General features: G+C 37.0%; 3 protein-coding genes and 1 pseudogene across 3 annotated transcripts; all 4 read left to right on the forward strand.

Annotated features, from left to right (window-relative positions):
* Positions 1 to 23,659, forward strand: part of LOC149040539 (uncharacterized) — a 59,587-nt pseudogene extending 35,928 nt beyond the window's left edge.
* Positions 1,916 to 3,087, forward strand: LOC149040543 (histamine H2 receptor-like). The gene has a single exon (XM_089182473.1). The coding sequence runs from the start codon at positions 2,015 to 2,017 to the stop codon at positions 2,918 to 2,920; it is 906 nt and encodes a 301-aa protein (XP_089038599.1). The 5' UTR covers positions 1,916 to 2,014; the 3' UTR covers positions 2,921 to 3,087.
* On the forward strand, positions 13,067 to 14,228 carry LOC149040544 (adenosine receptor A3-like). The gene has a single exon (XM_089181894.1). The coding sequence runs from the start codon at positions 13,067 to 13,069 to the stop codon at positions 13,970 to 13,972; it is 906 nt and encodes a 301-aa protein (XP_089038020.1). The 3' UTR covers positions 13,973 to 14,228.
* Positions 18,560 to 19,676, forward strand: LOC149040545 (histamine H2 receptor-like). Its single transcript, XM_089181985.1, has one exon. It carries the CDS (start codon positions 18,560 to 18,562, stop codon positions 19,445 to 19,447), a length of 888 nt encoding a protein of 295 aa, XP_089038111.1. The 3' UTR covers positions 19,448 to 19,676.
* Positions 23,660 to 26,545: the final 2,886 nt, after the last annotated feature.

The raw sequence follows: 26,545 nt of genomic DNA on the forward strand, positions 1-26,545 counted from the left end.
TATAACAGGGAACCAAGTTTTCAAGAGAAGTTTATTTTTAATAAAGGAAAATGACCAGTTCAGTGCAGACATAAGAAATGAAAAATCGAGTGAAGAAGTTTTTTTAGAGGAAAAAAGAAAATTTTGTGGACTATTCATCATTAACAACATTAAAAAAAATTTGAAATGTTTCCTCAGCCAGTTAGATTGCTTTCAACACTCCATTCAAGGTTTCTAGAAACTATTCTTCTTCATTTATTTGGTACTCAGGTATTGATTCCCCAGAGGAGGCTGCTTTGTCGGCGGTTTGGATTCACTTAGATACAGAACCTTGTTTGAATTAACGACGAACAGGTTTAGTAAAGCTTATCTGTTGTTCCTGTTCACCTGCACTCAAAACGTCTTCCGACATTTAGATATCATATGTCGGACATTTGGAAAACTAATTTCGAGTCTTGATAGCGGTGTGTTTATTCTTTATCACTATTCCTTGGCTTGTTGTTTTCTTATTCATTGGAAAAACCACCTTCAGTTAAATTTGACTCAAACTTATTTTTAAGAGGATACGAAGTACTTCGTTATCAGTGAGGTATGTTCATAAGATTTCAATCGTTTACAAACTCTGACATCGCTGAGATGAGGTAAAACCAAGTAAAATGGGTGGAGAGGAGTTATGGAAAATCCTTGTCAGCCCGTGAAAAATTTTAGAATTTTAGCTATTTTCCTTCTTTTATTGCTTATGAAACAGTTGATGAATTTGAGACCTCTTGTGAAAAGCCTGTTGCTTCTCAGCCTTCGTTACTCTTTCCTGACGAGACGATGAAAAGATCTTTCTTAGTTTCATTACCGAGTACAACATTTACCATGTTAAAGAGAGGACTTGATTCCCTCTTGCCATCTTTGTTATCTTATTTACGCACATCGACAATCTTTTACAAGTATTTCGAATATTTTAGTTTGTTTCTAATGATACTTATTAAACGATTAAGGCAACTGAGATCTATTGTATAAAGGCTTTAGCTTACTCAAAGTATTTCAAACTTCCGGATATATATTGCACCCAAAAATAGGAACATGAAATTGAGTCAAAGCACAAAAGAAAGGTAGAAAATTTAATTCTGTTGCTATGGTAATTCGGAAAAACTGATAAGTTTACTCAGCATTGCACTCTTCCTCAGCATGCTGCTTTCTTTTCTTCGTGAAAACCGCCCTTTCCGCATTTGACTTAAGCTCAATTCGTTGAAGGATAGAAACACTTTCGTTATCAGTGAGGTAAGTTCAAAATGTTCTTAAGATTCGTACGCAAATTCTGCTTTCGATGTGATGAGGAAAACTGAATCAATATGGACGGAAATATGTCCTTGATACTCTTAATGATCGTAACGCGACGAAAAAGACCGCTTTCTCTAGTTTGTTGCCTATGATATTGACAAAGGAATAAATTTATCGGAAGCGAGAATAGACAATGATTAAACTTTCTGGGTATAGAAAATAAAATATAAGAGGTGTTTTTCCTTTTAAAAATGTTATTAATATTTCAACCCATCTACAGTTAATTGGTCTTTGAAATTTTCAAGGCGGTAACAACAACAACCGCATTTCTAAAAGCGGCACCGAGAAGAGGAGCAGGTCTTTCTACTTAGTCTTTCTACTCTATTTCCAGAAGATCTCTAAATTTTTTGTTGCCGTCTGTTTTTGGAGGCTTAAATTTCGTTCAAGCAATGGAGATCACTTGTGGCAAAGCTTTCCGCTTATTCAGTGAATATCGAAAAAGTTTTATATCATATTTATCGAAATAAAAAAAAAAACTGAACAGGCTGAATGATGAAAATTCCGGATAGGAATCTCGCATAAAGAAACATGAGGATCAGTTTAAGTCAATGGACGAAACTTAGTTCTTCAAAATACGTTAAAGATGCGTAAAAAGCAATATTTGACATATTTGTTTATTGAGAATATTGAAGTCATATTGCATTTTATCTTTAATTGAACTTTTTTCTGTTATTTTTATGGCAGCTAACAGAGCTCGGAGAAAATGCAGCCTTTCTCCTCAGCTTCTCAGTGTATTCCATGGCTTGTGGTCCTCATCATCGAATGTCTGGCCATTCTCATCCTTAATATCATCACCATTGCTGTTTTTGTGAAGAAGAAGCGGCAGCTACAGCGGCGGAGTACATATTTGATCATCCATCTGGCGATAGTCGATCTCTTGGTGGGTGCAGTCTCTGGGCCGCTACAGATTGAAAACAGAATGTCGAAAGACTGTCCTCAATGGAAGTACAGACGAGAGACTTCTTGGTCTGGTCATATATCTTTTGCATTTGTACATTTATTTTCGTTCACTTCCCTTACAAATCTCATTGCCATTTCTTTAGAACGGCTACACGCCACATTTTGTCCTCTTAGGCATCGCTTTGTGAGCAAATGGGTTTATAGAGCCATAATTATTGTCATTTGGTTAATACCTATTGTTAGAGAAGCCGCTCAAATTTTCTTATGGGAAATTGGCTATTTCGAGGTAATTAATGCTTACTTGTATCTCCCATTTTATGCAGTTTCTCTATTAGTTATATGTGTATCTTACATCCTCATTATTATCAAAGTACGATGTAGTCGTCATCCTAAATTCCATTCTAGATCCAGAAGAGAAAGAAAACTGACGGGTACTGCGCTTATCGTCTCACTTGTGTCGTTACTTTGTTTTCTACCAGCGATAATATACTTAGCATATCTTGGCTTTTCCTTCACTTATTTCATGAATTTTCATATTAATATGGCTGTGGTAGTTCTATTCTTAGCTAACTCACTTGTAAATCCTATAATTTATGCTCTTCGGATGCCAGGATTCAGAGAAGGTTTATTGCAGCTAGTTTACAGGGTCCCAGACCTTTCTCGTATCGCCCCAGCAAACCTGCCTCTTCGCAACCTTAGGAGAGCGTAGATTGATGGTTGGAAAACTATATATAAAGTTTTTCTTTCAAATAGCTTTAACTTCTTAGCCGAGCAACATGCATTTCCATTTCATTTTTTGGTGAAATGAGAGTAGACTCGAAGGATAGAAACGGTACAAACATCTAAATGATTAAAATGAAAAGCGATGCATCTCGTCGCTTCTAGAAAACTACATAACGATATAAGTGGAACGATTAGTGAGCTTCCGGTTAGTTAGGTTTTTCTTTGTGTGGAACGAAAAAATCATCAAGGAATCTTCAAATAGCCAGTATGAAAAAAATCGGAATTATTATGAGGAGAGAATACTTTCTTTTCCCATTGGAGTTACTCTTAAATTAAGTAAAATCGTACCGATAGATCTAAAGAAATAAATGTCACCTTGTTATTCTATTTTCAAAAGTTTTGTCGGCTGGGTCACTTTTTCTCTTTAATATTATATATTCTCAGGTACTAACCGACAGCTTTTAAAGATTCAACTTTAGGATCTAGGAAATAGCTCATTTCCGATAGTATTTTGCAGTTTATCATGATGTACGATAAAGTAGAGAGCTTCGTCCAAATTAATTCAATACAGTGTGTGTACGCTTTCACCCAAAATTTCGGTTCAGCTGCACTCAACTTAATATGCTCTAATTACGATCCCGCCTGTGGGACAGTGAAACGCAAGGCTGTCAATAAATGTCTTACTCATGAAAGTATTTTTAATTTAAGATATGAGATTACAACTGTATTAGTTTTGAAACAATAAGACTGTCTAATCTACGATTACACTTTTGAACTCTTGTCCAGTATGTTTGCTTTACTTACGACCTACCTTGTAAGAGAATAAAGTCTTTAATTGAGAAATCATTACCAACTTTCAACAAAGCAATCTTTATGTAACTCCATACTATAGATGCACTGTCTTTATCACCACTTTAAAGATTTCTGTTGGTAAAACTTCTACCCATTTATCTTGCGAATACATAACTGGAAATAACATCCATAGCTGTAATTAATAACCTGAGTTAAGTTAGGCAATTTCTTGAACTGAATATAATAAGGAACCAAGTTTACAGAAGAAGTTTATTTTTAATAAAAGAAAATGACTAGTTCAGTGCAGATATAAGAATGTAAAATCGACCAGAAAAGTTTCTTAAAGGAAAAGAGAGAATTTTTTGGACGACTCATAAGTACTAACACTAAAAAATGCCTCGTATTTGAGTTTTGAAATGTTTTCTCAGCCACTTAAATTGCCTTCTTCTGTGAAATAACTGCTCCTGTAAACACCAAAAGCTTTTAACATTCCATTCAAGGTTTCTAGAAACTATTCCTCTCCATTCATTTAATATTCAGGTATTAATTCTCCAGACAAAGCTGTTTTGCCGGCGATTTGGGTTCACTTCGAGACGGAACTTTCTTTTAATTAACGACGTACAGGTGTAATTTAGCTTACCTATTGTTCCTATTCATGACGAGTTTTTTATTCCTAAATTTGTTATTTATTTGTTAATGAAACATCCATGGGATTTGAGGGCAGACACCACCAAGGCAAACACATCATCGACAGAAAATTACCAGTCAACGGAACGTGCACTTACTATAAATGATTCAGTCCATGTTGGTTGGTCATCTCAAGAAGAGAATTATTTTTTCTAATGAAACAAACATGGCTTTTTCATCACAATTTTACATGGTTTACGTTATATTAATATATATATATATAACAACTTTATTTAAATAATAACATATAACATATTATTATTAAAAAGGGTTATAGAAGGGAGGAACTTAATCCTCATTGTAAACTATACCCCAGGTCTGCAAAGGAAAAAATATGAACGATCGAGACAATTAAATTTTATTATTTCGCGATTCATACTCAAAATTAGTTTGTTATAAGATAAAAACACGCAGTCTAAAATGAACCAACACCCTAAGAGAGATAGAACCAAATTAAAAAAGGAAAGGTTCTGCCTTCAGATAACAACAGCCCAAGTAGGACTGACTACCCGTGGGAGACAGAACCAGGTGAAAAATAGGAAAGGTTCTTGCCTCCGATAACAACAGCCCAAATAGGACTGACTACCCAAGAGAGAAAGAACTAGTTGAACCGGGTGACAAAATCGGGGACTAAAAGTTTAAAAAAATGAAGGTTCTTCCCTTACGGAGATAAGACAGTTAATTAAGGACTGACGAGCTCTCGAATCTTCCGTCTTAGAGGGATGTTGTCGATTCTCTTCAAAACGTCTTACAGAGATTGAATATTTGGGCTTCTAGAGAATCAGAAACTGGAATTTTTGTCGCGAGTTTAATAATGACTTGGCGAACGACAAAAAGATACCTATTTCTTTGATCCGCGAGGCGATCAGAACTCAGCTGTTTTTTTGTGAATATATTGGCACCAGTGTCACGCAAGCGTGGGAGCGAGGCACACGATCCGCACGAACAAAATCAATCAAGCTTCGGCGTCCGACGAAAAACTTCACTACTGTTGTTTATTCATAATATGTTTTAATACAAGGCCTCAAAATTTGGAATTTTTGGGTTGCTTTAGCCCTTCCATAGTGACTACGATGAAAATAAGGCATTTTTGGAGTCTTATACCTTAAAATCGAGTTTAGGAATTGGTCGATAGAGCCTTCTAGGAGAGCGAGGTTTGCGTATACATTACACTTTCTGTTTTGTTCACCTTTCGGGCATACCTCCACTCATTACACAATAGCAGGTTTCTATCCTTTGGTTGGGAAAGATCTAATCTCACATCCGACGGAAGGTTAATCTGTTCTAATCTTTCAGATGTTTAAGATAATTAGCATGGAACATTTGAATTATGACACGAGAGCACTCTCGTGTTCTAAAATCCTGCCAAAAATTTAGGACATACTTATAGGAGGGCCAGTCTCAGCCAAAGCTCTCAACATTTTCTTTTGTCTCATGAAATAAAAAATAACTGAACTCGGACAACCTGTTCTAACCTTTCTTTCACACACCGCTCAATAGTTTTCCGCTTTTGGTTTGTACAGTCACACAGAAAGTAAAATTCCAGTTCAGACAAGTGTGATATGTAGTTGAAAAGGATCAAATAAAGAGTAATATTGCGTTTTTATCGATTTTTTTTGACGAACCGCTCCGTACTTTTTCCGTTGCCCAGACTTTCACCTTTGCAAAATCACTCAATAATTGAAACTCAAGCTCGGACAATTGACGAAATGGAAGAGAATCATACGTCAAAAATGAATTTAAAAAAATTAATAGATAATATTGATAATACAAAAACAGATACATGTTTTCAGGGTTGAGGAGAGCACGTGGGTCCATCGTGCATTTAACAATCGCGATCGCGAGCTTTTCGAAAAGCTCTAAGAAGGTGTCACTTTATTTTTGGCAATGGACGGGAGAAATGGACGATAAATAAATCCCTGAAACATCCACACAATGGAAAATGAAAATAGAATTTTAATCATGCACTAAATATTTTCCCTTTGGATCAAATGAATGTTTAGGCAGCTTTCAAAAACTGCTCTGTCACTTGTTTTCAGGGTAACTTTCCCATCACAAGCATGGAAAGACGGCTATGCGTGTTTTATGCGACGCGTATCTTGTCAACGAAAAAGCGGTACTCAGCAGTTATCGAGATCAGGCCCAAACAGGTAAACTCGTAATTGCCAGAAAAGTTTACATAGAAACTGAAAGTATTCGCCCCGTGGTTCGCGCAAGCGAGTGACGGATCTCTTGCGCGCGCGTTTTCACGATCAAAGATGTGCCAGAGAGAATGTCGTTACTCATTTGCAGCGCTAGCATTAGACACAAAATTTACGTACTTCCTACGGCATTCCTTGCTGGAGCGTGACCACTGACTGCCTGTCCATTCTCAGAGAGAGTAGAACCGGTTAGGCCATAGGCAAATTTGTCAGATCTCAAAACTGTTTAAGAGGCGGGGGTAGGGTTTGTCATAAAAGATGTGTAGTCATAATGTCTCGGTTAATGTATTGTAAGGGTTTGGGAAGGTAATTATCAAGCATTGATCAAACTTTCGAACTATCGCTATCCTTACATAGACCGCATGATGAAATACTTGATTAACAATAAAAAAGCAATTGATCATGCAGAATGAAGATTGCGGAACTATATCAACTTTATCGATCAGTTAGAGTAAAATGCCTTAACATTGCTGTGGATCAGTTATCCAGTCTGTTGATAGTTCGATACCAAATACATCGCTGCTATTCATAACAATGAGTCGAATAAACAGCGTAGCGATATGGCATCAGTAGCACTTTCATTTGCGCGACGAAGTGAAACATTTAATATGACGTTTAGTTTGTTTACTTATAGTGTGAAATTTTAAAGACTGCAAGTTTTCATCGAAATTCATTCACTTTACAGAAATAAACACCTCACTGTGGGCTGAATCACAGGCAGCGTAATGACGGAGTTAATATCTCATTTAAAACATAAACTGTTGGAAGGCAAGAATGAAAGAAATAACCGGTAGCGACAACCACTTTCGCTGCTTCCTTTCGAATTAGATTTCTGATCGAGGTTTTCGCTATTCTTCGATATGAACAGTAAGAAAAATTATGGAACGAACATCAACTAAGTTATGCTTATATTTACCTGGAAAAAGTCGTCTTCCACAACGGTGTATGAGTAAACAATTCATCTCCTTAACCCCTCAGATTCAACAACATCAACATAGTGTCTTCCGTCCCGCAATATCAAGACACTCCGAGGAAGACTGGTAACGAAAGGCTGTATCGGGCCATCAGGAAAGTTTGATGAAGCACTCAACTCTTACAGACCATTTCTAACATTTATGAGCGTAAAAATAGAAGGATTTGAGATATCAGTGCGCAGCTCTGTGATAACAGCCCTGATATTCTTATCGAAAGGATATCACCTCAGTCCTAGACTCGTTAGAAGTTTGTAATTACATTTATTTAGTTAGTGCATGCTTTTGGTCAAGAACACTAACGACGAAAACTTAAAACCCTGATATTATTTTCCCGTGAGCCTTATAGCTTTGGAATTTCCTTTTCTTCTTTTCACTGATATATTATGTAGTCGGCATTTGTCATGCTAGAGAAACATATGTATATTTATATCAACGAAAGAAACCTCAGCTAAGTATTGAATCTTCGATGAGACTTTTCGGTATAGGCAAGTAAATTTCTGAAATTGTTGTGATATTGAAAGTAATTAATCTTCGTATGTCTAATTTCATTTTTATGCTCCAGGTCTGACATTTGGCCCATGTAAAGGCACAAAGGCCCTTACAGGCCTCTCTACGTTGCATTGGGGATCTAGAACATGGGAGTTGAGCTTCGCAAAAGCTTGAGAGGAAGAATGGCAAAACTGCTAATAACATTATCATTAACTCGCTATTAAGGTTCCAAGGGGTATGACATTGACGGTAGTTTTTATGTCAGGATTATTTTTATGCAGGTTTCATGCCGATGCTATTCTGGTTATCCTGCTGGGTGGACGACTTCTTATCAAATTGTTTTATTACGGACAACTAACTAGTTAACCGATATTTTTAAAATTTGCATTTTACGAGCGTTTTTCATCGTATGTTGTCAAAAGATTTCCTCGACCACTTTATCATTGCGTTGTATTGCGTTTGGCGGAAACAGGAGGGAAAAATCATTAAATGAGGCAAAAAAATGTTGCCATTGTAACCACATATATAAATAGGGAGTCTTAAGTTCAAAAAGGCTGATTAGTTCTAAAAAGAAATTTCTAACAAAACCATCAATATACGAGTCTTATAGTTCAGTGTATTAGATCAGGTAATTCAGAGCAAGGAATATCAATGTTGTTAAAAAAGAGCAAATTATCTTGCCGAAATTAAAATCTTACTGTACATTTCACAAGAAAGGCTTTAAGAAACATTCCGTCCATAAGCTTCGTTTTATGGACAACTGGGTTTATGATGACTACGTTTCGGATTGTTTGGAAAACAGAAGTAAGACTCCTGCAATTTTAAAGAATTGAAGTGCGTGATCAATAAAAGTGTTCAGATGAGAGTTTATTATGTTTACAGTCTAAACACGGTTGTGTTGTTATATTCACGTGTGTATTGTTAAGAAATATACTTTACAAAAGCAATAGAGGACTTTTTCCTTGGTTTCCATAAGTTCATCGAAACCGGCCAGGGTGAGCGATCGTGCATTGAGAGAGTACTCCAAAGTTCTGCATTTCCGGCTTAAATAACTCCTTTTTGGTGGCTAAAAGACTAAAAAATCCGTATCGCTGACACACAATGAGGTTCAAACTTTCCTAGAAGGGGAAGAAAACCAATATACTAAAAGAAAAACCGAAAGTTGCGTATTCAGTGGCTTTGGTGTTAGCATTTCTCTCGGCTGAGAATGAAAATCGACAACTGGAATATTTTGCCACTGGCCGATTTTGGCCGTTTACCTGAAAGACTTCTTCTGTCGGAAAGGAGAAAGTCAATGAATGAGAATTTTTTAAATTGAAAATTACGACCATTGTTATTTTTGTAATCATGATTCAATGCATTTTTCCATCTTAGGAGTCAGCGCCAACGCACTCTACGATTGTTATTCGAGGATTGTTTTTTCACTTATTTTCATTCATTAATGAAGTCGGCTTTTCTTCCAAGTAAAGGGCTATTGTGTTTATATGATTAACAAAATAAAACATGGTTGTTTGTAAATATGGAATTTCTCTTCTCGTGCTCAACTCGAAGAGAAATTCCATATCTACGCGCGCCCATGTATTATTCTCTATTTATTGTGCTCCCAACCCCCACCCCATGTATTATTCTCTATTTATCATGCTCCCCCACTCCCCACCCCATTCTAGAGAAAGTAAGGCTGCAATATAATCATAATTCCTCACTTGAATTGACTCATTATGTATATATATTTTCGTACGTTTAAAATACAGCCTTCAAAAGTTTGGATTCGTCTATGTAAATTATGTAAATGAGCACAAAAACTCCGGGACAAAATCGTCCCAAACGAAACAAAGACTGTAGGAGCCAAAAACACCTTCAAGCACTACGCTTTGAATATCGCGTACTGTCTTTGGATTTTATATGATCTGGGATCTGCAATATGGTTAGGCGACACGCTCCAGTCTCCGAATTGAGTTCTGGCTGAACGTAGACGAGTAGACTCATGTAAAAGTTGCAATTGACTAGCGATAGAAACGGTAGAAACATCTAAACGATAAGAATGAAAAGCAATGCATTTTGTCGCTTTTAGAAAACTAAATAGCAATACAAGTGCAACGATTAGTGAGCTTCCATTCAGTTTTCTTTCTCTCTGAGTGGAAAAAAAAATAATCGAGGATGATGACTGAGATAGCCTAACCAGCAACTGCACAGATAACTAAGAGAGAAATTAGATAGAATGGGGAACACATGATGGGGTCTCAAAAATAAACACATAACTGCAGCTGCTTGCAATCAGAGGTATCAGAAACACCACTTCGATTTTAGCCGATAACCAAATTATTAATATTTGTTGGTTTTATTGCTACAGGGAAAGGCAGAACGTCGAGTTTTCAAATGGCAAGTATTAAAAAATCGGAATCATCATGAGGAGAGAATACTATCTTCACCCACCGGAGTTGGAGTTAAATTGAATACAAATGCAGCGGTAGATCAAAAGAAATAAACGTCGCCGTGTTATTTTATTTTCTAAAGTTTTGTCGGCTGGATCATTCCTCACGCTCACCCGTAATGAGTGCACTCCCCCGGTCTCCGTTTCAGACACTACTATTAACTTTTATTTTAAATTACCTTACATTGGCCCTTTTTCTGTTGTCACACAAAAAAGGGTTCGCCAATTTGCTAAGTGTTACTGTAACAGCATCGATATAAAGTTGGTTTTTTCATCTTTTAAAATAGGCAATATGTTTGGGGTGAAAGACCCTATCCCTCGTGGGCTCCGTACGTGAGCGAAACCACCACATTTTCATACATTTACATAATTCTCCACAATGTCGCACTCTTTGTTCTGACGAGTGTCTTAACACCTTAGGTCACGCTGCCACAACTTTTCAACTTAAAATCAAAGAAAAAAATATTATTAAATGAAACATCGACTAAAGAAGTTTTTTTAAGGAAAAAAGAAAATTTTGTGAACCAAAATTAAAAACATTGAAAAAGATGCCTCGTATTTCGATTTTGAAATGTTTTCTGTGCCAGTTAAATTGCCTTTTTCAGTGATATAACTTCTCCTGTAAACATCAAAAGCTTTCAAAACTGCATTAAAGGTTTCTGGAAACATTCCCGTTGTCATTTATTTGATATTCAGATATTGATTCTCCAGATGAAGCTGTTTTGTTTTTGGGTTCACATAGATACGGAACTTTCTTTGAGTTAACAACCCACAGGTGTAGTGTAGCTTACTTGTTGTTCCTGTTCAGTTGCAGTCAAAACGTCGTACGACATCTATAGATGTCATATGTCAAACATTTTGAAAGCTAATTTCGAGTCTTGATAGTGGTGTGTTTATTCTCTATCACTATTCCTTGGCTTGTTGTTTTCTTATTCATTCTGAAAACCGCCTTTGGTCAAATTTGACTCTAATTTATTTTTTAGAGGATACGAGGTACTTCGTTATTAGTGAGGTATGTTAGTAACATTTAATTCGTTTACAAACTCTAGTTTTGGGGAGAGGAGGTAAAGCAAGTCAAAATGGATGAAGAGAAGTTATGGAAAATCCTCTGTAAGCCTGTGGAAAATTTGAGAATTTTGGTTTTGTTTCCTTCTTTTAATGCTTATGAAACGGACCTTGCGAAAAGCTTGTTCCTTCGTTACACGTTCGTGACGATATGATGAAAAGATCTTCCTGTTTCATTACCGAGTACAACATTTATCTAGTTGAAGAGAGGACTTGATCCCCTCTTGCCATATTTGTTATAGTATAATAGCATGTGGAAAAGTTTCTAAAAAGTTAGATTGTTTCTTTTAATGCCTATAAATGATAATGCTTACCTCCCTTTCTTCTACTTCAGTGATGTAATTTTCCTCGTAAAAACCAAAAGCTTTCAAACCATCATTCAAGGATTTTAGAAACTATTTATTTCCACTCGTTTGATGTGCTTATGTTGATTCTCTATATTTAGCTGTTTTGTAGGTGGATTTACGACGATACAGGACCTTAAACACACTAAAAATCGCGAAGTTCAGGCGGATGCTTTTATCTGTAATTTTTGTTTAGCTGCTCTAAAAACGTCGTTTTCCTTCCAGCTATTATCTGTCAATCATTCGCAAAAACTAAATCGGAGTTCTAATAGTGATAAGTTTAGTCTGCGTTGCATTCTTCCTCAGCATGCTGCTTTCTTTTTTATTTGAAAACCGCCCTTTCCGCATTTGACTTGAACTCCATTCGTTAAAGGCTAGAAACACTTTCGTTATCAGTGAGGTAAGTTCAAAATGTTCTTAAGATTGGTTTGCAAATTCTACCTTCGGTGAGATGAGCAAAACTGAATCAACATGGACGGAAATATGTCATTGATAATCTTAACCATCGTAACGCGACGAAAGAGATATCTTTCTCAGGCTTGTTGTTTATGATATTGACAACGGAAGAAATTTATCCGAAGCGAGAAAAGACTATGACTAAACTTCTGGGTGTGGAAAATAAAACATAAGAGATGTTTTTGCTTTTAAAAATGTTAGTTACATATCACCGTACCTACAGTAAATTTGTCTTTGAAATTTTCAAGGCGGTAGCAAAAATAACTGTATTTCTAATAGCGGCACCGAGAAGAGGAGCAGGTCTTTCCACTGTATTTCCGGAAGATTTTTTAAAAATTTGTTTATTGCCATCTGTTTTTGGAGGTTATAAGTTTTCTTCTGAGAAAGCAATTGAGATCACTGGTGGCAAAGCTTTTCGCCTATTCAGTGGACATCGAAAGAGATTTATATTATTAAATTCGTCTTTATCGAAAGAAAAAAACAGGAAGAGGCTGATCATAATTAAATTTCCTGATATGAATCTCGCATAAAGAAAAACGAGGATCACTTTAAGTAAAGTTTTAACATGTTAAAAAACGTAAAAAGCAATATTTGATATATTTCTTTATTGAGAATATTGAATTCATATTTCATTTCACCTCTAATTGAACTGTTTCCTGTTATTTTCGTAGCAGCTAACAGAGCTCAGAGAAAATGCAACCTCTCTACTCAGCTTGGCAGTGTATTCCATGGCTTGTGGTCCTCATCATAGAATGTCTGGCCATAGTCATCCTTAATATCATCACCATTGTTGTTTTTATGAAGAAGAAGCGTCAGCTACAGCGGCGGAGTACATATTTGATCATCCATCTGGCGATAGTCGATCTCTTGGTGGGCGTAGTCTCTGGGCCTCTGCAAATTGAAAGAAGAATGTCGGGGCTCTGTCCTCTATGGAATTACAGACGAAAGAATATTTGGTCTCATTATTTATCTTATGCATTTTTACATTTATTTTCGTTCACTTCCCTAACAAATCTTATCGCTATTTCCTTAGAACGGCTACACGCAACATTTTTTCCATTCAGGCATCGCGTTATGAGGGAATGGGTTTATAGAGCCATAATTATTGTCATTTGGTTAATACCTATTGTTAGAGAGGCCGCTCAAATTTTCTTAAAGGGAATTGCTGATCGAGCTGTAATTAACACTTCCTTGTATATCCTATTTACTGCAGTTTCTCTATTTGTTATCTGTGTATCTTACATCCTCGTTACTATTAAGGTACGATGTAGTCGTCATCCTCAATTTCATTCTAGGTCCAAAAGAGAAAGAAAACTGACGGGTACTGCGCTTATCGTCTCACTTGTATCGATACTTTGTTGTCTACCAGCGAGTATATATGTAGCGTGTCTTCGCGTTTCCTTCACTTGTTTCAGAAATTTTCATATTGAGATCGCTGTGTTAGTTCTAGTTTTAGCTAACTCACTTATAAATCCTATAATTTACGCTATTCGGATGCCAGGATTCAGAGAAGGTTTATCACAGCTATTTTACAGGGTCCCAGACCTTTCTCGTATCGCCCCGGCAAACCTGCCTCTTCGAAACCTTAATAGAGCGTAGATTGATGGTAGGAAAACTATACATAAAAGTTTTCTTTTAACAGGGTCCCAGACCTTTCTCGTAACGCCGCAGCAAACCTGGCACTTCGTAACCTTAGGAGAGCGTAGATAAATGGTAGGAAAACTATTGATGAAGTTTGTTGCTAAATAACTTTAACTTCTCAGTCAAGCAACATACATTTCCATCCTATTTTTTGGTTCCCATTGAAATCTTTACATGAGTAAGAAAAACTACGCAAGTAATATACGAACAAATGATTGATACAGTATAGTTTTGCCTTTAAAAAAAAAAACAGTATACTCAACTTATTCGACGTTGTGATCATTTGCATGACAGCTTGACCTGAACCAAAATATATGCAACTTTTAACAAGCCCCAGATGAATAACTTAAACGGACTCTACAACCCCACTCCCAACCCCTCCCCGACCCCCATATGTTAACGAGGCTGCGTGAAAATTAAAAAAAGTCTTCTACTGCCTAATTGAAAAGAATTTTACGCAAAGCAAAGCGATGCAAAAATGTGCACACTCGTAGTATCAATACGACCACCACATCCCTGAACCGAGTGGCGTATTTTTCGTATGTAACACGTGGTGTGGTGATATTGAGCCAGAAAACTTGGCCATTGCAACCACATATAAATTGGGAGTCCTATGTTTCAAAAAGGCTGATTAGTTTAAATAAGGAATTGTTGTCGGAGCTTTCTCGAATGATGACGGCTAAAACACTAAAAAATCCGTATCGCTGACAGACAATGAGGTTCAAACTTTGCTAGAAGAGGAAGAAAACCAATATACTAAAAGAAAAACCGAAAGTTGCGTGTTCAGTGGCTTTGGTGTTAGCATTTCTCTCGGCTGAGAGTGAAAATCGACAACTGGAAGATTTGCCACTGGCCGATTTTGGCCGTTTACCTGAAAGACTTCTTCTGTCGGTAAGAACAAAGGCAATAAACGAGAATTTTTGAAATTGAAAATTACGACCATTGTTGTTTTTGTAATCATGATTCAATGCATTTTTCCATCTTAAGAGTCAGCACCAACGCACTCTGCGACTGTTATTCGAGGATTGTCGATTCATTTATTTTCATTCACTAATGAAGTCGGCTTGTCTCACATATTTCTCACATGGTTGCTTGTAGATATAGAATTTCTCTTCTCTTGTTCAACTCGAAGAGAAATTCCATATCTACGCGCGCCCATGTATTATTCTCTATTTATCGTGCTCCCCCAACCCCCACCCCACCCCATGTATTATTCTCTATTTATCATGCTCCCCCACCCCCCACACAATTCGAGAGAAAATAAGGCAATATAATCATCATTCCTCACTTGAATTGCCTCATTATATATATATATTTCCATACGTTTAAAATACAGCCTTCAAAAGTTTGGACTCGTTTATGTAAATTATGTAAATGAACACAAAAACTCCGGGACAAAATCGTCTCAAACAAAACAAAGACTGTGGGAGCCAAAAATATCCTCAAGCACTACGTTTTGAATCAACAGCTTTTAAAAAATTAAACTCTATGATCAAGGAAATAACTCATCTCTGATAGTATTTTGCAGTTTGACAACAATAAAGTAAAGGACTTAGATCAATTAGCGCAATACAGGCGTACGCTTCTATCCAAAATTTCGGTTCAGCTGCACTAAAATTAACATACTCTAATTACTTCCTTTATGATCCCGCCTGTGAGATAGTGAACGTGAGGCTGCCAATAAATGTCTTATTCATGAGAATATTTTTAACTTAAGATATGAGATTACAACTGTATTAGTTTAAAAAAATTACACCGTCGAATTTATGACGACACTCTTGAAGTTGTGTTCAGTAGGTTTGCTTTACTTATGACCTACCTTGCAAGAAAATAAAGTCTTTAATATAGAAATTACTACATTAACATCATAAAGTTGGTGATGTTGACTGTTGACTAATTATTTTAGCTTTATACCCTATCCCTACAAACTGGGTCTCATTCGCACTCTTGTTGATTGAGCCTACACAATCAACAACGCATGGTTGGGTTTCCACGAAAACATCAAGAAACTCACTGAAATCCTTAAAAAGAATCTTTTTCCAGCCCATCTGGTTGAAAGGGTTGTCAATCGGTATCTCACGCTCACCCGTGATGAGTGCGATCCCCCGGTCTCCGTTTCAGACAATACTACTAACTTTTATTTTAAATTACCTTACATTGGCCCTTTTTCTGTTATCACGCAAAAAAGGGTTCGCCAATTTGCTAAGTGTTATTGTAACAACATCGATGTAAAGTTAGCTTTTTCATCTTTTAAAATAGGCGATATGTTTGGGGTGAAAGACCTTATCCCTCGTGGGCTCCGTACGTGTGTGGTTTACAAGTTTTTTATGTGCGAGCTGTAATGCCTGCTATGTGGGCGAAACCCCTCGACATTTATCCACACGCGTACGTGAGCACTTGATCAGTAATGGCACCTCTCATATTTTCAGATATTTTCGTAATTCTCCACAATGTCGCACTCTTTGTTCTGATGAGTGTTGTAACATCTTAGATCACGCTGCCACAACTTTTCAACTTAAAATCAAAGAAAAAACTATTACCAAATGAAAAATCGACTAAAGAAGTTTTTTAAGTAAAACAGAAAATCTTGTGAACCGAAATTAAAAACATTAAAAAAGATGCCTCGTATTTCAATTTTGAAATGTTTTTCCAAGCCAGTTAAATTGCCTTCTTCTGTGATATAACTTCTCCTGTAAACACCAAAAGCTTTCATCCCTCCATTTAAGGTTTCTAGAAACTATTCATCTTCATTTATTTGATATTCAGGTGTTGATTCTCCAGACGAAGCGGTTTTGCCGGCGGTTTGGGTAGATACGGAACTTTCGTTGAATTAACGACGTACAGGTTTAGAACAGTTTACCTGTTGTTCCTGTTCAGCTGCACTCAGAACGTCTTACGACTTTTAGATATCATTTTTCAGACATTTAGAAACTTAAAGTCGAGTCGTGATAGTGGTGTGTTTATTCTCTATCACTATTCCGTGGCGTGCTGTTTTCTTATTCATCCTGAAAACCGCCTTTGGTCAAATTTGACTCTAACTCAGTTTTTAAAGGATACGAAGTACTTCGTTATCAGTGAGGTAGGTTCGTAAGATTTCATTCTTTTACAAAGTCTGGTTTTGGTGAGATGAAGTAAGCCGAGTTAAAGTGGGTGGAGAGAGTTTATGGAAATATGGCGATAAAATTGTCAACCCTATTTCTAATCTGACTTTCGCAGTGCGAATCAAGTTACACCTAGCCGCAAGAGCCGCCATAGTTTATGACTTCTCTAGTTTACCCAAACTCCTTTAAAAAGAAAAAACAAATTACAAATGAACCTCATATTTCTAACAAATCGTTCAAAGCCAGTTCACTTGCCTGCTTCAATGATATAACTTCTCCCGCAAAAACCAAAAGCTTTCAAAGCTCCATTCAAGGATTTTACGAACTTTTTCTTTCCACTCGTTTAATGTGCTAATGTTAATTCTCTATTCAGCTGTTTTGTGGGTGGATTTACCACCATACAGGACGTTAATCACATTAACAATCGTGGGGTTTAGGCGGATGTCTCTATCTGTAATTCTTGTTTAGCTGTACTAAAAATGCCGTTTTCCTTTCAGCTATTATCTGTCAATCATTTGGAGAAACTAAATTGGAGTTCTAATAGTGATAAGTTTAGTCTGCATTGCCCTCTTCCTCAGCCTGCTACTTTCTTTTCTATTTGAAAACCACGCTTTCCGCATTTGACTTAAGCTCAGTTCTTTAAAAGGATAGAAACACTTTCGTTATCATTGAGGTAAGTTCAAAATATTCTTAAGATTCGTTTGCAAATTCTGCCTTCGATGAGACGAGGAAAACTGAATCAATATGGACGGAAATGTGTCATTGATAATCTTAATAATCGTAACGCGTCGAAAAAGATATCTTTCTCCAGCTTGTTGCTTATGATATTGACAAAGGAAGAAATTTATCCGAAGCGAGAAAAGACTATTACTAAACTTCTGGGTGTAGAAAATAAAACATAAGAGATGCTTTTGCTTTTAAGAATGTTCGTTATGTTTCACCGTACCTACAATTAATTTGTCTTTGAAGTTTTCAAGGCGGTAACAACAACAACCGTATTTCGAATAGCGGCACCGAGAAGAGGAGTAGGTCTTTCTATACTCAGCCTTTCTACTATATTTCCGGAAGATCTCTAAATTGTTTGTTGCCATCTGTCTTTGGAGGCTATAAATTTCATTCAAGCAACTGAGATCACTGGTGGCAAAGCTTTCCGCTTATTCAGTGAACATCAAAAAAGTTTATATTATTATATTCGTCTTTTTTGAAAGAAAAAAAAATGAATAGCCTGAATGATTAAATTTCCGGGTATGAATGTCGCATAAAGAAACACGAGGATCAGTTTTAGTTAACAGACGAAACTTAGTTGGTCAAAACGTGTTAAAAAAAACCTAAAAAGCAATAATTGACATATTTCTTTGTTGAGAATGTTGAGTTCGTATTTCATTTTATCTCTAATTGAACTGTTTTCTGTTATTTTTATAGCAGCGAACAGAGCTCAGAGAAAATGCAGCCTTTCGGCTCAGCTTCAGAGTGCATTCCATGGTTTGTGGTCCTCATCATCGAATGTCTGGCCATAGTCATCCTTAATATCATCACCATTGTGGTTTTTGTGAAGAAGAAGCGTCAGCTACAGCGGCGGAGTACATATTTGATCATCCATCTGGCGATAGTCGATCTCTTAGCGGGCGCAGTCTCTGGGCCGCTAATGATTGAAAACGTTATAACGTTGCTTTGTCCGCTATGGAAGTACAGACGAATGACTCTTTGGTCTTATCTATTTATTGTATTTATACAGCTATTCCCGTTCACTTCCCTTGTAAATCTTATGGCTATTTCCTTAGAACGGCTACACGCAACATTTTGTCCATTCAGGCATCGCTTTGTGAGGAAATGGGTTTATAGAGCCATAATTATTGTCATTTGGTTAATACCTATTGTTAGAGAAGTCGCTCAAATTTTCTTGTTGAAAATTGGTTATTTCGAGGTAATTAATGCTTACTTGTTTCTCCTATTTTACGCAGTTTCTCTATTTGTTATCTGTGTATCTTACATCCTCGTTGCTATCAAAGTACGATGTAGTCGTCATCTTCAATTCCATTCTAGGTCCAAAAGAGAAAGAAAACTGACGGGTACTGCGCTTATCGTCTCACTTGTATCGTTACTTTGTTTTCTACCAGCATGTTGTGGCCTTTCCTTAAATTATTTCCAGAATGCTCACATTTATCTGGCTGTGCTAGTTCTAATTTACGCTAACTCACTTGTAAATCCTATGATTTACGCTCTTCGGATGCCAGGATTCAGAGAAGGTTTATTACAGCTATTTTACAGGGTCCCAGGCCTTTCTCGTATCGCCTCAGCAAATCTGCCACTTCGTAACCTTAGGAGAGCGTAGATTAAAGGCAAGAATACTACCAGCATTTCCATTTTATGTTTTGGTTTCTATTGAAATCTTAACACTTGTAAAAAAGAGGAGGAGGAGGAGGTATAGGAACAGATAATTGATATAGTATAGTTTTGCCTTTAAATAGAAACAGTTTAATCAACTTTTTATAGGCCCGAAATTGTGATCATTAGCATAAGAGCTTGACTTGAACCAAAATAAATGTGACTTTTAACAAATCCGAGATGAATAACTTAGAGGGACTCTCTCACCCCCTCCCCCACCCACATTGATTGTGTGAACACGGAAAACAATTTTGTTTGGCTTTATTGAAGAGCACTATGCGCAAAGGAAAGCAATTGAAAAATGTGTGAATAAAAAGTAAAAATCGTATTTACAACCTCTGGAATAACCACAGTTTTTATATGGACGGGAGTGTTTTACCGGGAAATAAAACACTGACGTCCACACTCGTAGTATCAATACGACCACCACATCCAGGAACCAAGAGGCGTATTTTTCGTATGCAACACGTGGCGTGGTGATATTGAGCAACGACGACACGATTCGGGCCTGCTTAAACTTTGCTAAATGAACTTGGTTTGTTTGTTGTTTGGAATATTGATTGGCAGCAAGATTCATTGAGGTAAGTGACGAAGATGTAAATCGGCATTTCCCGAACAACATGAGAAGGAGAAAACCTAGATATCTTCTCGCCACCGAGTAAAATTCTAAACTTATCTACCAGTGAGAGCAAAAGAGTCCCAAAACGTCGATCTTCTATTTTATTTATCATTTTTTATGAAATGAAGACAAAACGGCTCATCATATAAAAAACATTGCCAATTTTCAGGTGAAAACGTATTCAGCCCTGTAATTATAAGTATGTCATTCCACAGAAGGGTCTGAAGACTGGTTCACACGTGCGACACAAATGGAAACGCAAACGCAAATGGAAATGGAAGCGAGTTCACACGTCCAACGTAAATGCAAGGAAAGAGAGATACGCAAGCACAGTAAAAGTATTTTTCCAAGATGGCCACAATGATTGCGCTTTTGCCGATTCACACGTGTGAGAAGCGAACACAAATACTGGCTTAAGAAGATGAAAATGTTTTTATTACTTAGGTAGACGCTTGCGTTTGCGTTTGCATTTGCGTTGAGTGGTTCACACGATCAATTTCTTGCATTTGCAATTGCGTTTTGCTGAGGTCTCCTGGTGTGATTGATTGACAGAGGGAGGTGCGGGTACTAATCCTATTACTCTCTTAGGAAATTAATTAAACTTTTTAGAGGCAGCACAATAGAAATATTATACGTACTTCAAATCGTGTAATAACCCAAGTCAATGTGCCACTTTGGAACTTAAGAACATCTCGGATATATGGTTGGAAAGTTCGAAGGACGCTCGAATTTGATGCGTTCAGACAGCGAGTATTTGTATTGCTAAAAAAGATTTTGTGCCATCAGTTTTTTGCTTTCTTTCAAAGTATAATTAGGGACGGATAACTAAAATGAGGAAAATAGCCGCGCTTATTTTTGCAATGGGAGCGAAATAGAAGTTCAGCTTTTCATTCAGACCGAAGAGACTAAATTCTATTGTTATCGTCCCTGAGGAATCCTGGTAACTGGTTGTGATAAAAATTGCAATTCTGATATAAGTTAACTAGCATAATCCGAATCAAGTAACACCTTGCCGCAAGAGCCGCCATAGTTAATGACTTCTGAGGTTGACACACAGCCCACTGCAACCCCGCCTCCCAGGGAGAAAAATACTGGTAAAACGTATTTTTTCCAAAGCTGCGTTTATTGATTTGGGTTGAAATCTTCACTTTATTAACGATCCACCCATTAATGGAGACTTATTAAAAACAAGAAAAACAACAACAAACAAAAAATAGATAAATGAGTTTCCACAAGTTCGTCGAAACCGACTAGGGTGAATAATCGTGCACTGAGAGAGTACTCCATAGTTCTGCATTTCCGGTTTAAAACAACTCCTTCTTTAATGCTCCCCTGTCCCTAGCCCCCTTCGAGAGCAAGTACGGAAATATAAGTCCTCACTTGAATTGCCTCACTATGTATACATTTCCATACGTTTAAAATACAGCCTTCAAAACTTTAGATTCGCCTATGTAAATTATGTAAATGAACACAAAAACTCCGAGACAAAATCGTCTCAAACAGAACAAAGACTATATAGGTACCGAACACCTTAAAACCCTATGTTTGAATATGGCGGGTTGACTTTGGATTTTATATGATCTAGGGTCTTGCAAAATGGTTACGCGATACGCTCCAGTCTCTGAATTGAATCCTGACAGAGCGTAGACGAGAAGACTCTTATGAGAGTTGACTAAAGATAGAAACGGTACAAATATCTAAATGATTAAAATGACAAGAAATGCATTTTTTCGCTTCTAGAAAACTAAGCAACGATACAAGTGCAACGATTAGTGAGCTTCCGCTCAGTTTTCCTTCTCTTTTGAGTGGAACCAAAAATAATCCAGGAAGATGACTGAATTAACCTAACCAGCAACTGCACAGATAACTCAGAGAGAAATTAGATAGAATGAGGAACACATGACGGGGTTTCAAAAAAAAAAAACCCATAACTGCTGCTTCTTGCCATCAGAGGCATTAGAAACACCACTTTGTGTAGCCTATAACCAAATGATAAATATTTGGTGTTTTTATTGCTGCGGGGAAAGGCAGAACGTCGAGTTTTCAAATGGCAAGTATCAAAAAATCGGAATCATCATAAGGAGAAAATACTACCCTATTTCACTGGAGTTAGAGTTAAGTTAAATACAAATGCACCGGCAGATCAAAAGAGTTAAATGTCACCGTGTAATTTTATTTTGTAACATTTTGACGACTGTATCATTTTTTCCCTTAATGTCATATATTCTCAATTACTAACCGACAGCTTTTAAAAAGTTCAACTCTGCGATCTAGGAAATAGCTCATCTCCGAGAGTATTTTGCAGTTTGAAATTCGTTCAAATTAAGGCAATACAGGTGTATGCTTCTATCCAAAATTTCGGTTTAGCTGCTCTCAAATTAACACGTTCTAATTACCTCCCTTACTTCTGCTTCAATGATATAATTTCTCCCGTAAAAACAAAAAGCTTATGCTGATTCTCTATATTCATTTGTTTTGTGGGTGAATTTACGACGATGCAGGACTTTAATCACACGAAGAATCGCGGAGTTTAGGCGGATGCTTTTATCTGTAATTCTTGTTTAGCTGCACTAAAAATGCCCTTCTCCTTTCAGCTATTATCTGTCAATCATTCCGAAAAACCAAATTGAAGTTCCAATAGTGATAAGTTTAGTCTGCATTACATTCTTCCACAGCATGCTACTTCTTTTCTATTTGAAAACCGTCCTTTCTGCATTTGACTTAAAATACTGGTTTGTCTGAAAAGAAAGAAGAAAGAAACTTGAGCCTGTTTGAACTTTGCTGAATGAACTTGGTTTGTTTGTTGTTTGGAATATTAATTGACAGCAAGATTCGTTGTGGTAAGCGGGGAAGATGTAGATGTATTTCCCGAACAACAAGGGAACGAGAAAACCAAGATTTTCAGGGAATTTATCGCAAGTTGCGACTAAACACAGGTCAATTTTTCATCTGTCCGTGCTGAACGGCCTTCAAAGGTTTGTAATGATCAGTGATGAGTGATCTTATAAGCTTTAAATTACTCCAAAACGATTCAGAGATTTTTAATATCTTGTCACAACCTCCGCTAATTTCATTCAAATGTGACAAAAACATTGGCAACTTTTCGGTCTGAAGTTCATTTCAAACCAATGACCAACCTGGAACTTTCAAATGCGCTCGCTCACGATGCAAAACTTGTCCTTTCATTCATAACGTAGGTAAAATTTCGGGACCCAAGAGATCCATTAAGATCTCTTATGTGCACCTCAGCCAATGCCATTTACTGCATAACTTGCACTCATTACAAAAAGTTATACATTAGGTGACCGATTCCGAGAACACCTTCGCGACGTAGAAAGAAATGACAAGGACGCATCCAAACCAGTCGCAATACACTTCAGTCTCCCTAATCATTCTAAACAGCACATGGCAGTTTGCGGTCTTCCCCTACATCTAGGCATTTCGGAAAGCCCCAAAACTCTAGAACAAAAATTTATCTTCCAAATCGGCATTCTTAATCCTCATAGTATCAACAAGCGCTAGCGCTTTTCATTCAATTAATTTATTCTTGTTTCTCGTCACCATATTCTCACCAATAGCGTGGCTCCATTTTCTGCATATGAACCCGCACAAAACCCACAATTCCTTCAATCGTTATGACAAAGGACTAACGCTCGAAATGTCAGCCCTTAATCTCTTTATGGTGGCCAATTTACGTTTTCAACCCAGTTGATAACACTTAATTACCCTGTTATACTCTCCCACCGACGCAGCACCGCAGTTTCTTTAGAAAGTTACCCCCTATGTTCATTTGATTAATACCTCACTCGTTTGCTGCACTCACTCGTTTGATACTGATCTGGCCACTCGAACATACAATTCATGTCTTCTCTTCACCGTGTAATACCCTCTATATATCGACCAGAGGGTACTCATAGCAGGCGTGTCTGTTTATGAACACGTAAACTCTCACTAGGGGCCATTTTTTTGTTTGCAAAATAGTCCAAAACGCAGACCTTTTATTTTTAATTATAATTCGCTATGAAATATCCGTATCGACGCTTACAGACAGTGACGTTGAAACTTTCTTAGAAAGGAAAAATACCAAAATACGAAATGAAAAACCGAAAGTTACGTATTTAGTGGCTTCAGTAATGGCATTTCTCGCGGCTGCCATAGCCGATTATGGCCGTTTACCTGAATGATTTCTTCCGCCGGTAAGGACCAATTCATTTTGTATACTGAAAATGAGGCCCATTGTTTTTGTTGTGATTCAACGCATGTTTTCATCTTGAGTGCGCCAATGCACTTTACAATTTGTATTCGGAGATTGTCGATCTTTTTATTTTCATTCATTCATAGAGTCGACTTTTCTTGTTAGTAAAGGGTTATTGTGTTTATATGAAAAACATAATAATACATGGTTGCTTGTAGATATGAAATTTCTCGTCACTTGTTCAACTCCACATCTCACTCGTTCGCTGCCCTCACTCGTGAGCTGTCGAGTTAAACACTCGAAGAGAAATTCCATATCTAAGCGCACCCATGTATTATCATGTGTTATTCTCTATTTTATTTCTTGCATTGACGCTTACGTTTGCATTGGCATTTGCGTTGGGGTAGGCCTCTCAAAGTTACATTAGGGATCTAGAACATCGGGGTCTAGCTTCGCAAAAGCATGAGAGGACAAAATAAAGAAAAAGACGAAAGGCGAAACTACTAGTAAAATTATTATTGACTCGCTTTTAAGGTTCCAAGCCGGTAAATATTTAAGTTTGCTTTCGGTATAATATTGACGGCGGTTTTTATATTACGATTTTTTTAAAAACAGGTTTCATGCCGATGCAATTCGAGTTATCCTGCATGGGCAGACGACCTCTTATCAAATTGTTTTATTACGAACAACTAACTACCGCAGTAAAACGATATTTTTTGAGTTTGTAATTTGCGACCGTTTTTCATCTCTTGATGTCAAGAGATTTTTTCGACCACTTTATCGTTGCGTTTTATTGCGTTTGGTAGAAAACAAGAGGGAAAAATCATTAAACGAGGCAGAACATTTAGCCATCGCAACCAAATACAAATTGGGAGTCTTAAGTTTCAAAATGACTGATTTGTTTAAATGATGAATTTCTAACAAAGCCATCAATATACGAGTCTTATAGTTCAGTGTATTAGATCAGCTACTTCAGTGCAAAGAAGATCAATGTTTTTAAAAAGAGCAAATTATCTTGCCGAAATAAAAATCTTACTGTATATTTCACAAGAAAGGCTTCAAGAAACATTGCGTCCATAGGTTTCGTTTCATGGGCAACTGGGTTTATGATGTCTACGTTTCGGATTGATTGGCAAACAGATGTAAGACTCCTGCAGTTTTCAAGAATTGAAGTGCGTCATCAATAGAAGTGTTTAGATGAGAGTCTATGTTTACAGTCTAACTACGGTTGTGACGTCCCAAACACGCGTGTATCTTCTGGGAAATATACTTTACAAAAGCAATGGAAGACTTTTTCCCGAGTGTCCACAAGTTCATCGAAACCCAGGATGAATGATCGTGCATTGAGAGAGTACTCCAAACTTCGGCATTTCTGGTTTAAATCACTCTTTTTATCAAGCTTCCCCACCCCGATTCGAGAGAAAGTACGGCAATATAATATTAACTCTCACTTGAATTGCTTCATTATGTATATATTTCCAAACGTCTAAAATACAGCCTTCAAGAGTTTGGATTCATTTATGTAAACTATGTAAATGAACGCAAAAACTCCGGGACAAAGTCGTCTCAAATAAAAGAGACTGCAGGTGCGAAAACACCCTAAAACCCGTCGCTTTGAATATTGCATGTCGACTTTAAGTTTTTATACGAGGGTTTCAATAGAGTGATGGCTTTTACGGCTAACGGTTAAAATTTTTGGCCAAGTTACGGCTAACAGTTAACAACTTTCCATTGTTTTCACCAGAAAAAATTTTTTTTACGGCTAACTCTTTTTACGACTAACGGTTAAAATTTGTCAATTTTCACGCCTAAAGGCTAAATGCTTTGGCTGTCTTACGGCTCACGGTTAACCGAATTGAGGCCCTCTTATATGATCTGGGATCTGCAAATTGGTTACGCGATACACTCCTGCCTGTGAATCCTGGCTGAGCGTAGACGAGAAGACTCATATAAGAGTTAACTAAGGATAGAAATGGTACAAACATCTAAATGATTAAAATGAAAAGCAATGCATTTTGTCGCTTATAGAAAACTAAGCAACGATACAAGCGCAACGATTAATGGGCTTCCGAAGGATTTTCTTTCGCTTTGAGTGGAACGGAAAATAGTCGACGATGATGACTGAATTAACCTATCATTTTCCCCTTTATTACCTCCTTTATGATCCCGCCTGTGAGACAGTGAAACACAAGGCTGTTGATTAATTTTTTTTCATGGAAATAGTTTCTAAT

Source organism: Pocillopora damicornis, chromosome 9 (genome assembly GCF_964200805.1).
Source record: "Pocillopora damicornis chromosome 9, jaPocDami1.2, whole genome shotgun sequence".
NCBI classification, from domain to species: Eukaryota; Metazoa; Cnidaria; class Anthozoa; order Scleractinia; family Pocilloporidae; genus Pocillopora; species Pocillopora damicornis.

Excerpts from the sequence above, each read along its gene's own strand:
- LOC149040543 (XM_089182473.1), top strand. The coding sequence starts at position 2,015 with ATGCAGCCTTTCTCCTCAGCTTCTCAGTGTATTCCATGGCTTGTGGTC.
- LOC149040544 (XM_089181894.1), top strand. The coding sequence starts at position 13,067 with ATGCAACCTCTCTACTCAGCTTGGCAGTGTATTCCATGGCTTGTGGTC.
- LOC149040545 (XM_089181985.1), top strand. The coding sequence starts at position 18,560 with ATGCAGCCTTTCGGCTCAGCTTCAGAGTGCATTCCATGGTTTGTGGTC.